The 12,586-nt window shown below is 36.5% G+C and overlaps 1 protein-coding gene across 3 annotated transcripts in view; it reads right to left on the bottom strand.

Annotated features, from left to right (window-relative positions):
• Window positions 1–10,543, bottom strand: part of slc4a2a (solute carrier family 4 member 2a) — a 29,014-nt gene extending 18,471 nt beyond the window's left edge. The window contains exons 1-3 of one of the 3 annotated variants that reach the window (XM_084119997.1): window positions 10,521–10,543; window positions 7,055–7,120; window positions 2,996–3,153 (exon numbers count right to left, since the gene is read on the bottom strand). In XM_084119997.1, coding sequence (XP_083976123.1) covers window positions 2,996–3,055 — 60 coding nt within the window. In that variant the 5' untranslated portion in view covers window positions 3,056–3,153; window positions 7,055–7,120; window positions 10,521–10,543. Of the gene's footprint in view, window positions 1–2,995; window positions 3,154–7,054; window positions 7,343–10,520 lie in introns of those variants that run through there. The other 2 variants (XM_084119998.1, XM_084119996.1) reach the window with 2 other exon arrangements.
• Between the last annotated feature and the right edge of the window lie 2,043 nt (window positions 10,544–12,586).

Here is a 12,586-nt window from a genome sequence, read left to right as displayed (position 1 = left end):
ACAGAAAGTTTTTGCTCTGATTTTCAATTGTTTTTCTTTTCTATGTAAACATGTGCAAGATGGACGTTTTTAACACACAAAAAAACATTTGGTGTTAATGGCCCCCTATACAGTATGTCTTGCACCATATCCTAATCAGTCGCAACCCAAAAAAGCTAAAGGCAATTGTTAACTGGAGTTTTTGTCCCAACCATGACCGCACAAGTGACACTAGATTTTGTCATGGAGCCCCGTCTACACCAAAATCTTATTAGACCAAAATAACGCTCCTCATTTATATTAAATATCAAACATGGATGGGATGGGACTGATTGTGTACGCTTAGAATCGTATATTATCCCAAATCCCTAAATTCCTAAAGTTATATGAAAATACGTCCCTGGAATCTTGTTGTGACGACCTCATGCACCTGGGGAACCAGTAGCAGTCCTAACTTGGTGCCTTCAGTGAGGGAAAGAGTATGTGTACTTACTTCTTACTGCTACTGGTTCCCCAGGTGCATGAGGCATAAGACACTCACATTCCACCTCTCTGATTTGGCTCTATCATGGACACCTGGCTCAAATATTTCTGATATAACTCAAAGTACTGTCTTCCTGAATACTGAATTCTGTACACAGGGTTTCTCTTCTTTCTTTACAAAGGATGAAATGTGATGCTCCTATCACTTCACTTTCGTCCTTCCATCCTCCCTACACAGTGAGCGACTCATATTGACTTACATTTTCCCACAGAAGTGAAATTGCCTCTGTGAGATCTGAGCACCGTTTTAATATCTGGAACAATGAATGAATGAGCTGCGATCCTGCAGAATTACATGATCGTTTTACCAGAAAGAAAATGACTTCACACAGAATCCGCTGATTGACATTTGTTTAGCTCTTTTATCTCATCAGTCATCATCACACACAAAAAACCCCTAATCTTCTGCATAACCTTCAAACACCATATCTAATCAGGTATTAAAATTGCATTTCAGGATGTTCCGTTCCACCCACTCTGAAGAGATCTTTATTTTAAGAGCCATTTCCTGTGACATTTTCCACTTTATGTATGAAATGATATAATAAACTGACATCATCCCATCATCTTTTGAAGAATGTTAATCAACTGCACTGAATTTTTTCATTATTTAGGAATTTTGTCTGGTTTTACATTAATTAAATAATTGAAATTAAGGAAATATGTATTTTACAATAATAATATAGTTTTATGAATGAATTACATATTTTTTAAATAAATTATTTAGGTTTATGCCTAGAAAAATTTCAATGGGGTAAGAAAAGTATAATCAATTCAGGGTTTTCTGAAAATAAGTCTTAATCGTCCGGTTTCACAGACAAGGCTTATGTCTAGTCTCAGACTAAAATGCATGTCTGAGCTGTTTTAACTGAAAGTAACCTGCACTGACATATCTTAAAATATGTCAGTGCCATTGTTGTGTCTCAAGATGCACACCAAGTAATGTTTTTTTCTAAGGCACGTTTATAAAAGCTACTTAAATGTCCTAATTGAACTAAGGCCTAATCCTGGCTTAATCTAAGCCCTGTCTGTGAGACCAGGCCAATATGTTACAAAATGTAGCTTCTGATGCAAATGTATCTTGTTTAAAGCTATTTTTACTATTGAACAAGACAAAAATTATATTTGCGGTGTGTGTATCTTGTTTGCAACCCTTGTTTCTCTGTATCTTAATGCAATTTTCACTGCAACACTGATATATAACCTAAATTAGAAGACATTTAGGCCTGGTTTCACAGACAAGGATTAGCCATGACTAGGCCTTAGTTCAATTAGGACATTTAAGTAGCTTTTTAAACGTGCCTTCCAAAAAAAAAAAAAAAAAGGTGTTTTTTGGCACTGATGGCACTGATATATTTTAAGATGCCAGTGCAAGTTGCTTTCAGTTAAAACAGCTCAAACATGCATTTGGTCTGGGACTAGACTTAAGCCTTGTCTGTGAAACGGGGGTTAAAGTAATTACAGTCTTATTCCAGTTGAGTTTATTTAAGGAGCTATTATGCAACATTATTCACACTCAAAAGTCATCAATATGAGCCTTTGATCAACAACAGTTTTGGTTTATAGTAGGTTTAAATTCTCGATTGTCACTGCTGAGAGCCCCTGTACCCACCTTGAAGCGTAAGGAGGGAGTCCATTAAGCCATGAGGAGCAGAAAACCACCCAGATAAAGGCTAATTAAAACACTACAGTTTCTCAGGGACATATATAAAAATATTTAAAAACCAAGACACAATCGGCACGGCACGTCTTCATCACAGCTGTATAATAGCACAACATGTTCCTCAGATGTAAATTGATTTCTGGGTATGGCACATTAGGTGGCTCTGTCTCCATGGTTACACTGATTGTTTTTAAATCTTATTCTAGTGAATCAGACCCCAGGAGGATAAATGGCAATCTGACCACTGCTAGTCTCTACAAATCAGCAGAACAGGTACTTGATGTTCCTAAACATCACTATGCATTCAATTGTCCGTAAAATTACTGGATAATGTCCTGGCAGAAAATTATCAATACATTTTCCGTTTTTTTTTTTTACAGTGGTTACAAAACTTTGCAACTACAAAATGTCTTTCTATTGAGCTGTGCTTGAGGGCTGCATGCCAAAAACTCATACAACGGACCAGTGTAATTAGATTCACAAGCAAAGGACTCTTATGAGTCTGTTCAAAAACATACAGCCCAACCAGTGTAGTCCGATTCTCGAGCAGAATGACTCTTTATGATGCAGTTATTTTATGAATAGTTCAAAAAGACGATTTACCCATTTGAATCAGTCTGAAACACTTCCCTGTATAATTTACAGCAGGAATATGCCATAAAAAAGTAATCAGGGTCATTGTAAACTCGCCAGATTTACTAACATTTAGTGTGTAATATGGATGAAAACTCGTGAAGTAAAACTTATGACGGCTTATTGATCATCATAGTCTAAAAATTAAAACTTAAAAGATACTTAAAAATGACTTACTGAAGGTCTTGTCAAGCCTGCGGCAGAAGTGACGTCACTGGCGTCCTGAGGGTCACTCATTGCTTATGGTCAGGTTTGTGGGTGATGCTGTAAAGTGCACTGCTTTAGCCCTTTTCTCTTTCACTCAGACTCAACTGGGAACTTTCGGGCAGCATAACCTGATGTGACACACAGAAAAAGAAAATATGCTTGGTTAAAAGTTCCATGACACATCAATTTAAATAATATCAACAATGACATGCAGCAATGTCTTAGAGACGACCTTTATTTTTTTCCTCACTGAGCTTGTTTTTTGTAGTTTATTTAAAAATGCAGCACTGAGAAAGCTCTCAATTCTAAAGAGATTGCTTGACTTTAATGGCCATTAAAGCCTGTCCATTAATGGCTTTAAAGCCCTAAAGTAAAGATCCATATAGTTAAATAGTAACATAAATGATACATTCTGTGAATAGCTGAAAATGCATGTTGCTGGAAGTCTTTTAAAGACCATTTTTCCAAGAGTCATTTCATTAGATTATGATGAGAGTAAATCACATAATAATTTGTACTCATATAAACGATTGCAACATCACATATGCACATTCTCAATTGTGAAATATAAATCACATTTCAATGAAAGGCATTTTCCCATCCTTGAAATCTCAAGAAAACTGAAAGCTGGAAGATGTGCTTTTCAATGCTATATTTTATCTTCAACTTTGTACGCTCCATTAGAGAGATATTCAGACACTGTAAATCTGTCTGAGCATCAGTCAACAACAAGGTCAAAGCTCATATACAATATCACAGTAACAGCATTTCATATAAATTGGCCACAGGAAATTCTGCAACATTTCTCAATGGAAAACACCAAAATTAGAAGCCACATCCTCATTCAAATCGATACAGATGTAGGTGTAAGGTGCATTTCTTCCTACAGAACCATCAGTACTTTTTTAAATATTCCACTTACAAAGAACGGGTTAACACCAAGCCATCACAAAAACAATATGGCAATTTAAAAAAAAAAAAAAAATAAAGAGAGAGAGAGAATATCATTGGAATACAAGGCCTAAATATGAGAAAACACTGCCACTGCAGTCTCACAGCTTATCTACTTCCCCTGACTCTTTCTTAAAGTTTCCTGTGGCACCGTCCATTCAAAGGTCAAGTAATGTGTGTGACGTTGGTGAAGCATGCACTTGCCTAAACAGAGAACACTCTTTTCAAGGCTGAGTAGTTATAATAGCTGGAGTTCATGTGCACTGTTTCCTTTATTATTAGGACATAAAGTGTCTTCAAAGCTTTACAAATGTTATTTGCATCAACGTACCATGTTAAACTGTGCAATGATATTGTTCAGAGCCATGTGTTGATGATATGACTGCATTTTGGTGAAGGTGCCCTGTTCCTGTACTTATACTTAATTTCCTGGTTTCACAGACAATGCTTAATTCTTAAAATGCATGTTTGAGCTGTCTTAACTGAAAGCCACTTGCACTGACAAACCTTTATGTCAGTGCCATTGTTTTGTCTCAAGATTCACAGCAGTAATGTTTTTTAAGGCATGTTTATAAAAGCTACTTAAATGTCCTAATTTAACTAAGGCCTAGTCCTGGCTGAGTCTAAGCCATGTCTGTGAAACCAGGCTTTTTAAGAGGGCCTTTTGCTTTATTGACAGCAGTACTCAAGCTGCATAAAAGGCAGGGTAACGTTAGGTGATTTGTTCCAGATTTTGTTATGCTGGTTGAAAGTCTCTTCACATCCTGATTAGCAATCACTGAGTTAAGTGGTGTAAATGTATTTATATGTATATAAATATCGTCTGTGAAAGACGTACAGTAGGACCATAAAATGTTCATCTAATCATTGCATTCGGACGTGATAAAATGATAAGATGTCCTACCTGCCTGTCAGCATATGCATTTCCATGCCTCTCCGCACCCAAACGTCACACATCATAAGCGCTTTCATACTATAGAGAGTTACAGACGTCAGTCACCGATCACCGCAACCGAAACAGCAGCCACCTTTTACATTTCCTCCTGAGCCAAAACAAGGAGCTTATGCTGCTTTCACGCTATAACTACCGTAATTGGGAAGAGATGGAAACCTGTGTTGTTATACTTGGAGTGGTTTGTGACTCGGATAATGCGTTTCAATGGCAGCACTATCAACGACGATATGAATCTGCAGCAGTCAGGTGGTACAGGTCAGTGCTCTTTAAGTTGTTTATGTTCATTATTTATTGTAATATTATCTGCTTTGAGACACAACGCCGCCTCTCGTTACGGGTTTTGTTTGCTCCCTGCTGTATGCATAGACAGTATAAGAAGGGCTGTATGCCTTCATGTGTTTTGGAGGAGGCGTGGCTGATGTGAGGGTGGGATCTTATGCTTTCAAATTAGCTTGCTATGCTAGCCTCTCCGAAAATGACCTACCCTACCTTTAACTCCACATGTTTGTGTGAAACCTGATGATCATGTTGTCCAGCATGATTTGAGAATGATCCAACAAGAAAATCTGACCTTTAATACAAAGGATGGTCAATGTCATAAATTTGCTAGACGAAGACCTAGAAATATTGTACAATCTCAAATATTTCACAGCATTTCTTTGCTTAATTTTGTTTTTTAATTCAAAATTAGCATTTGCTTTATGTGCAGCTTTTCTTTGTTTTATTTGTGGCAAATATTTTTTGGTTTAATATTATTGTCAAAAGTTTCTTTTCATTTAGATTTAAACAATAAAGCCCAGATTTTCAATGTATCTGCAGACTTTTGGGTGCCACTGTGTGTTTGTACTCTAAAGGTGACTGAGGACAGTGATTCAGCAGAGATGCTCCCCAGAGACTATTTGAACATCCACACTGTGAGGCTTATTCTTATGATGCTCAAATACCACTATCATGTGAACGTTAAATACAGAAGTATGTGATGTAAATTATAGTTTCTAACAAAACAGTGCAATAGTGCAGTTTCTTTACAGCATGCAATTATCACATAACATTGCCTATTGCTATGCTATTTGTGCTATTTGCCTGTCTGATGACACTGACTAGACAGTCAGAAATAGAAAAAAAGTCAGAGCCATGTAGACACTCAACATTGCATTACACAGCACTATCTTTAGATTAATTTGCATTTACATGCATTCACTTGGCAAAGTGATTTATTATCCATTCAAGCTGAAGCTAATATATTTTATCAGTCCATGCATTCCCTGGAAATCAAAGCCAAAATCTTTATGTTGCTAGCTACTATTTGAGCTACAGGAGCATAAAATAGAGCAGATTTGTTAATGAGAAAAAGCAGCTGTTTGTCAGAGTATATCCTTCAGTATTTCAGTCCATTATTAGAATCACTGAGTCATCTAATGATCTTAATCTGGGCCAAAGTCATTGTTGCTCTGATACCAAGAGTAACTCTAGATCCTCATCTTCACTAAGCTGGATACACAGAGGATGAGAGACCAAAGAGAAAACGAGAAAGAGCCAGATTCCAGACAATCACAGTCCAATCACAACAATAACAACAAAAACAGGCAAAAACATCACTACGATTCCTTCAAGCATATTTCCAAGCGCATCATTCCTCTCTCCCTGACAGTGTGCGCGTAATTGAAAAATTCCAGCAGGAAACACTTTGTAAGACAGGAAGGGCTGCAGTTACATATTCAGCAAAATACAACTGCAAACACTTTATGAGGCTGTTCTTCTACAAAAAATATGAACATACACTTTCTATAAAATTAATATCCAACAAAAAAATCAAAGACATCAAACCAATGGCTAACTTTTTTCTGTGGAACATATAAGAAGATAGAGCATCTCAATGTGTCTTTTTTGTCCATACAATGAAAGTCAACAGTCACCTAAATGGTTTGGTAACCAACATTCTTCAAAGTATCTTCTTTTGTGTTTCCGCGTTGGGAAAAAAAGTCGTACAGGTTTAGAAGGAACATGAAGGTGAGCATAAGGATCAAATAATTTTCATTTTGGGGTGAACTATCTCTTTAACTAGACCCTGTTACAGAGAAGAAAAGCTTTGCTAACAGAGAAACACAGAGAGACAGACTTACCTCAGATTGCTCACTGCAGGCAGACTACAGCTAAAGCAGTCATTGTAGTGTGATGGCAAAGACCCACTGAAGCCAAACAGCCACCGAAAGGCAGATAAAGAAAAGGACACAGAGGAGGAGGAGGGACAGGAGGTGAAAAAAGGCAGTGATTGGAGAACAGAAAAGCTGTTCTGGAAGTAGAAGCACACTACACTTTTACCCTAACCTCTCTCTGTCCCTCTCTCTCTATCTGTCACACATACTACATGCCGTTCACTTCCAACCTTGAGGCACCCACTGATAGCTGTCCCTCCCCCCTCGATTAAGTTTCCTCCTTTAGCCCTCTGACAAACATGTGACCAACGGGACATGACTCAACAATACAGCTCTATGGCCTTAACTCCAAGAATCATTTGAAAAGATACACACATCCAAGTACATGCTTTCATTAAAGTGTGCACAAAAGTGACAGTTTGCAGTTGCATATGCCTTAAACAAAGTTGATTTTTCTATTCACTGATTCATTTTGACTATATGAAAGAATTAGCAGTGTTGGATGCAAAATCTGAAATGTGTCACCGTAATTTGTAACAATAGACGAAATTAACACTTTAAAGAAATATTCTGGGTTCAGTACAAGCTAAGCTAATTTGAGAGCATTTGTGGCATAATGCTGATTATTATTTTGTGAGAACAATCGTATATTAACCTTTTCAGTGTACCGTTATATCCAGTTTTCCAACCTTGTTGCTGAAAAAACAGAAACCCTTAAACTGTAAGAATGATATAAACAGGTTTACAACTCAAATAATACATAAGTAATAATAATACGTTTTAACAGAAGGATTAGTGTAATTTCTTTTATAAGAGTCTTTTTTATTTTTTTGTGATAGTCAACACTATGCCACAAATGCCTGGAATACTGGCATATTAATATTTATTAAGCCTGGAATACTGTTTCTGTTGTATTGAGCCTGGAATATTACTTTAAACTAATTATTTTATTGACTATTGTTCAAAATCGAGAGTTAAATTATGAAACAATAAAACATAGAGAAGCTCAGTAGCTTTTCTAGCCAAAACAATGTTTTCAAGCAACCAAATTCGCATGCTTCTTCTATCAGTGGAGATACGCTTTATCCTGATAATGACCTCAGCGGCCACTGGACGTTACTAAGTCTCTGTGACAAACTGTAGTAGGCTACAACAGTTTGTGTTTAACTGATTATATGTCCAGCACTGTTCTAGGAAATTTGCCTCATATCTTTATTGTTTCCTGAGGTTATAGTCTTAATTGCAAAATGACGTCTTCATAACGCATTTAACATATAAACGTAATCCTAGTCTTGAACATTATGAAATAATGGATAACCGTGATCCTGCGATGACGTGAATTCACGGCTGAATTGTTCCACAACATGCAATCCAGCCACCAGCACTGAAAAAGTACGTTTTAATTTCATATTACAAGGATGCTATTATAATGGTAAATTATAACTGAACACTGTCATTTCCTGTTTGAGCTATGCAGATTTTCTTTTCATAAATACACCCTGATGCATTCAGCAATCACGACTCATTGCATGGCAGTCAAGGGTTTGGCCACAAGCTGATTCTGTCTGTTTTCTGATTATGGTACTTGAGAAAGACCTGTCCCAGTACAAACCTTTGAAAAATCAAAGCAATAAGCATAAAAATACAAGTGCAAATGTTATTATGCTGATTAGACTGATTAGATTCATCTGTATAAACAAATCTTTCTATCCACTAGCATTGTGAAATTAATAATATTGTTTATTATGAAATATTATGCAATAAAAACTGGAACTGTAAATTGGAACAAGCAACTGGTGGGCTTATTATGGATAATTAGTGCTTTGGGATAACCATAACCCTGTCAAAACATTTTTTCAGCTCCAGCAGCTGTGGTGGGAGCAGAAGAAGGGAGGGTGCAGGGTGTTAGAGAGAGTTATTTTTACAGCGACAAATATTTGTTGTTAAGGTCTTCATTTACAAATGGAGTTATCCCAAAAACAAGCCTGCCAATTCCCCATTCAGCAACCATCCAGAATGGCTAAGTATATTTCTGTATGTTCCGATGAACACTGCTCTGCAAAGTCAAACTGACCTGAAAAAAAAAATCAATGATCTGGAAAAACAGTAATTCATAATGTCTATTTAGTAAGCTAACCTAATAACAAACCAAGAGAAACTCTGTGTACAATGAACAATGCTCTGACCATGTTTACATGCACATCATTGTCCAATTAAGATCCACGTTTAAGACTTTATAAAAAGATATTTGGTTACACTTTATTTTAAGGTGACATAGTTTTTGTACTTACTCAAGTACTGAGTAATATTAATTGACTACATGTAACCTACTTACTAGAGAGTTAGCCTACAGTTAGGGTTTGGTTCAGGGTTAGTTACTTTTGTATGCAATACTGTTGTAGTAGCCTAAGCCTTGTAGTTGGCTAATGTGTACATCACCTTTAAATAAAGTCTTATGAGATATTTTATGCTGCAGTTATTGGAAAATGCTTTAAAAGCCCATTCAAATTCATTAAAGGTTTGGAATCTCGTTAACAGGGTATTGTAATGACCACGAGCTTTCAAACAAACAGCAGTCCAATTTGACTCTTTTTTTCTTCTTACCATGCTTAGCCTAGGCTACTATTCACATAGATATAATGTTCATTCTTGCACTGATTACTCCTCTGTCTAGTTTAACTAACGTTAGTATTTCATTTACCGTCATATTGCAAAACGCTCTTCCAGAACGCGTTTATGACAGGTCACAAACCGAGTCAATGCACGTGACTGAATTAACTCGATTCATGTCATTTGGTCGGTCTGGAGAGAACAAACCTGCAGAAAAACGTGGACATGATGCGGCATTCCGAGGTTTGAAGCAACCATCTACAGGGTCTGCAAGCGACGCGACAAAACTACGAGGCTCACATTATTGTCATTTTGTTTAAAGCGATCTATACAGCATTATTTACAATTGACATCACGCGCTTGCAGTGCACGCAGTTTGATAGCAGCGTCGCGTCGCTCGTAAGCAGTGTTTATCGGGTGTGTTAAATAAATATGATGACAATATGAATTAAACATTAGAGCTCAAACGATTACCGACCTCATCATTTGTCTGAACTTGATGTACCGTGCGAAGAAAACATGTTAAATGTTTAAATAAGCTCCAACAATATCGCATTCTGAGCAGCACGCTCCGTCAACTTCAGTCAAATATTGACCATGACTAGAATTCACAAGAAGTTAATGAAACGACCGGTTAAAAAGGACGTTAAAAAAAGGTTGAGCATCAACCACCCTACAATAATACATTAAATAGTAAAAAGACAGACATTTTAAAACAAATTATGAAATTGTAGGCTACCATACTCACAGAATACAGTTTTAGTCAAAGACTATTCCTGTGGTGCACAGCAAGTCTCACCAGACAGGAAAAAACAGAACTCACCTGTCATGCAAGAGGTGTCCAGGTTTCCAAATGCTGAATATTTGTGCTCTTGTAACAAAAAGATTCAGTCTTGTAGTCGCTATTAGTGAATGCTGTTGTCAGGAGAGGGAGGTCTCGCCTGGAAACCTTTGCATGCCCTCTCATGAAGAATCAGTTAACTTTTTTTGAAAAGGGCACTCAAGACTCACTTTATATACAAGAAGTGGTGCATGGTGTGTGCGTGTGATTAATTGGTCAGCTTTTAAATCCCTGGGGAAGAAGTGCAAAACATAGCAGTCACATTACAGATTCACAGCACAAATATTAACCCGCAAACGAACAATCCATCGTGTCCGTCGCTGTGTTATGGGATAGGCCTAGTCTTGACGTTGTTTTTGATGTAAATGTGGAATGAGTTTGTTATATTATTCGAGTGGTTCTTGAAGGGATTGTTCACTCTACAAGTAAATGTCATTTCAGACTGAATGGCTTTCCTTTTGCTGCAGAACACAAAAGAAAGTAAGTTTTTGTCCATAGAATGAAAGTCAGTGGAGTTCAAAACAACATTGACTTTCATTGGATGGACAAACAAACACTGACACATTCAAAATATCTTGCTTTGTGTTCCACAGAAGAAAAAAAGTCATACAGATTTGACATGAGAGTGTGTAAATGACAGAATTTTCATTTTTGGGTACACTATCCCTTTAATGGCAACATTTTGGGAAATAACACAAATTCAAACTCAAAATATGTCGTCCCTGTTACAGCTGAAATGTTGTACATACCCATTATTAATAAATTACCTAATCAGTTATTTCTTCTCAAAGTTTAGTGTGATCTCCATGTCTGATCTATTGCATATACTGGTGACTAATTGTTCCTTCTTACAAAAAAATGCACATGTAGCTCTGCACAGCCAGGTACCATGTAACTTAAAAGGTCAATTTAGTGACCTTTAGTCAAAAAATAGTCAGGGGTCAATACTAGTTTGAGTTATCAGTGTTTTGCAGTGCCCTTTCAGAATGAACTTATTCTGCTGAGGTACAATTATCACAGATCAGCACGCAGTGAACCTAAGACAAAACTGTGGAAGCATAACTGTTTGTTTTGCATGAAATCAAGGTCATTTATATTGATCTCACTACAACAAGAGCATGGTACCCTTTTCTAACTGCAAATAAACAAGCAGTTCTTTTCCAACACAGAATAATCCTCTGAAAGCAAGGGATAATATATAATTAGGCCTTACGCATCTGCAAATATTGATGAGAGTGAAGCAGAATGAAAAATGACCACCCTTTGTGCAGGTGTTCTGTGGGAATAATCGTCTCTGTGTCAGTGTTGTTAATAATTAGGGATCCTGTGACAGAACAGTGTTATGCAAACCTGCCTCACAAATATCTAGACAATTAAAGGCTTCTGATTAAGCATAAATAATGGCTTTTTTACTTTAAAAGGTGGGGTAAGTAAAACATTTGAGAGAAGCCATTGATAATTGATAATTATATCTAGTATAATAACTAATTTGTTTGAAAATAAACCAGCAAATATTCTGTTCACCCATAAGTTTAAATTAATTGAATTGCTCAGTTGTTCAAGAACATGTTCCATTTAGCAAGCAATAAAATGTGAGATGCATACTTGATTTATCTAGGCTTTACATAGGATGAAAGACTGAATCTTTAGCAGTAATTACATTATAGGTTATTTAACCCAGCTTGAAGATGCACTTTTTAAAATGTGTTCAGCTCTCTCATGATACCAGCCATGTTGAAGTCATATGACTAACACTATGCTTACTTTATTCCCTTGTTCAAACATTTTCACTCACAAAATAAATGAATCTCACAATGAGATAATGTCATATTTGCACAAATATACTTGCAAATATGGCATTTCTAAATTTGCATTGGTAAGCGAAAACCTTTGCTTTAATGCTAAGCTGCATCCACACCACTAGGTGTCGGTATAATTAAAAATGTGCGATTAACACATTTTTAAATAATAACACATTATGCTCTTATACATTTTCCTCCTCAGAAATATTTTTATTTAAACTTATGTGACCATACCAAAGTGATATT

This window comes from Abramis brama (genome assembly GCF_963993115.1).
Source record: "Abramis brama genome assembly, chromosome: 7".
Taxonomy (NCBI): domain Eukaryota; kingdom Metazoa; phylum Chordata; class Actinopteri; order Cypriniformes; family Leuciscidae; genus Abramis; species Abramis brama.
The sequence above is the reverse complement of the archived record's forward strand: the minus strand, read 5'-3'. Positions and strand labels throughout refer to the sequence as shown.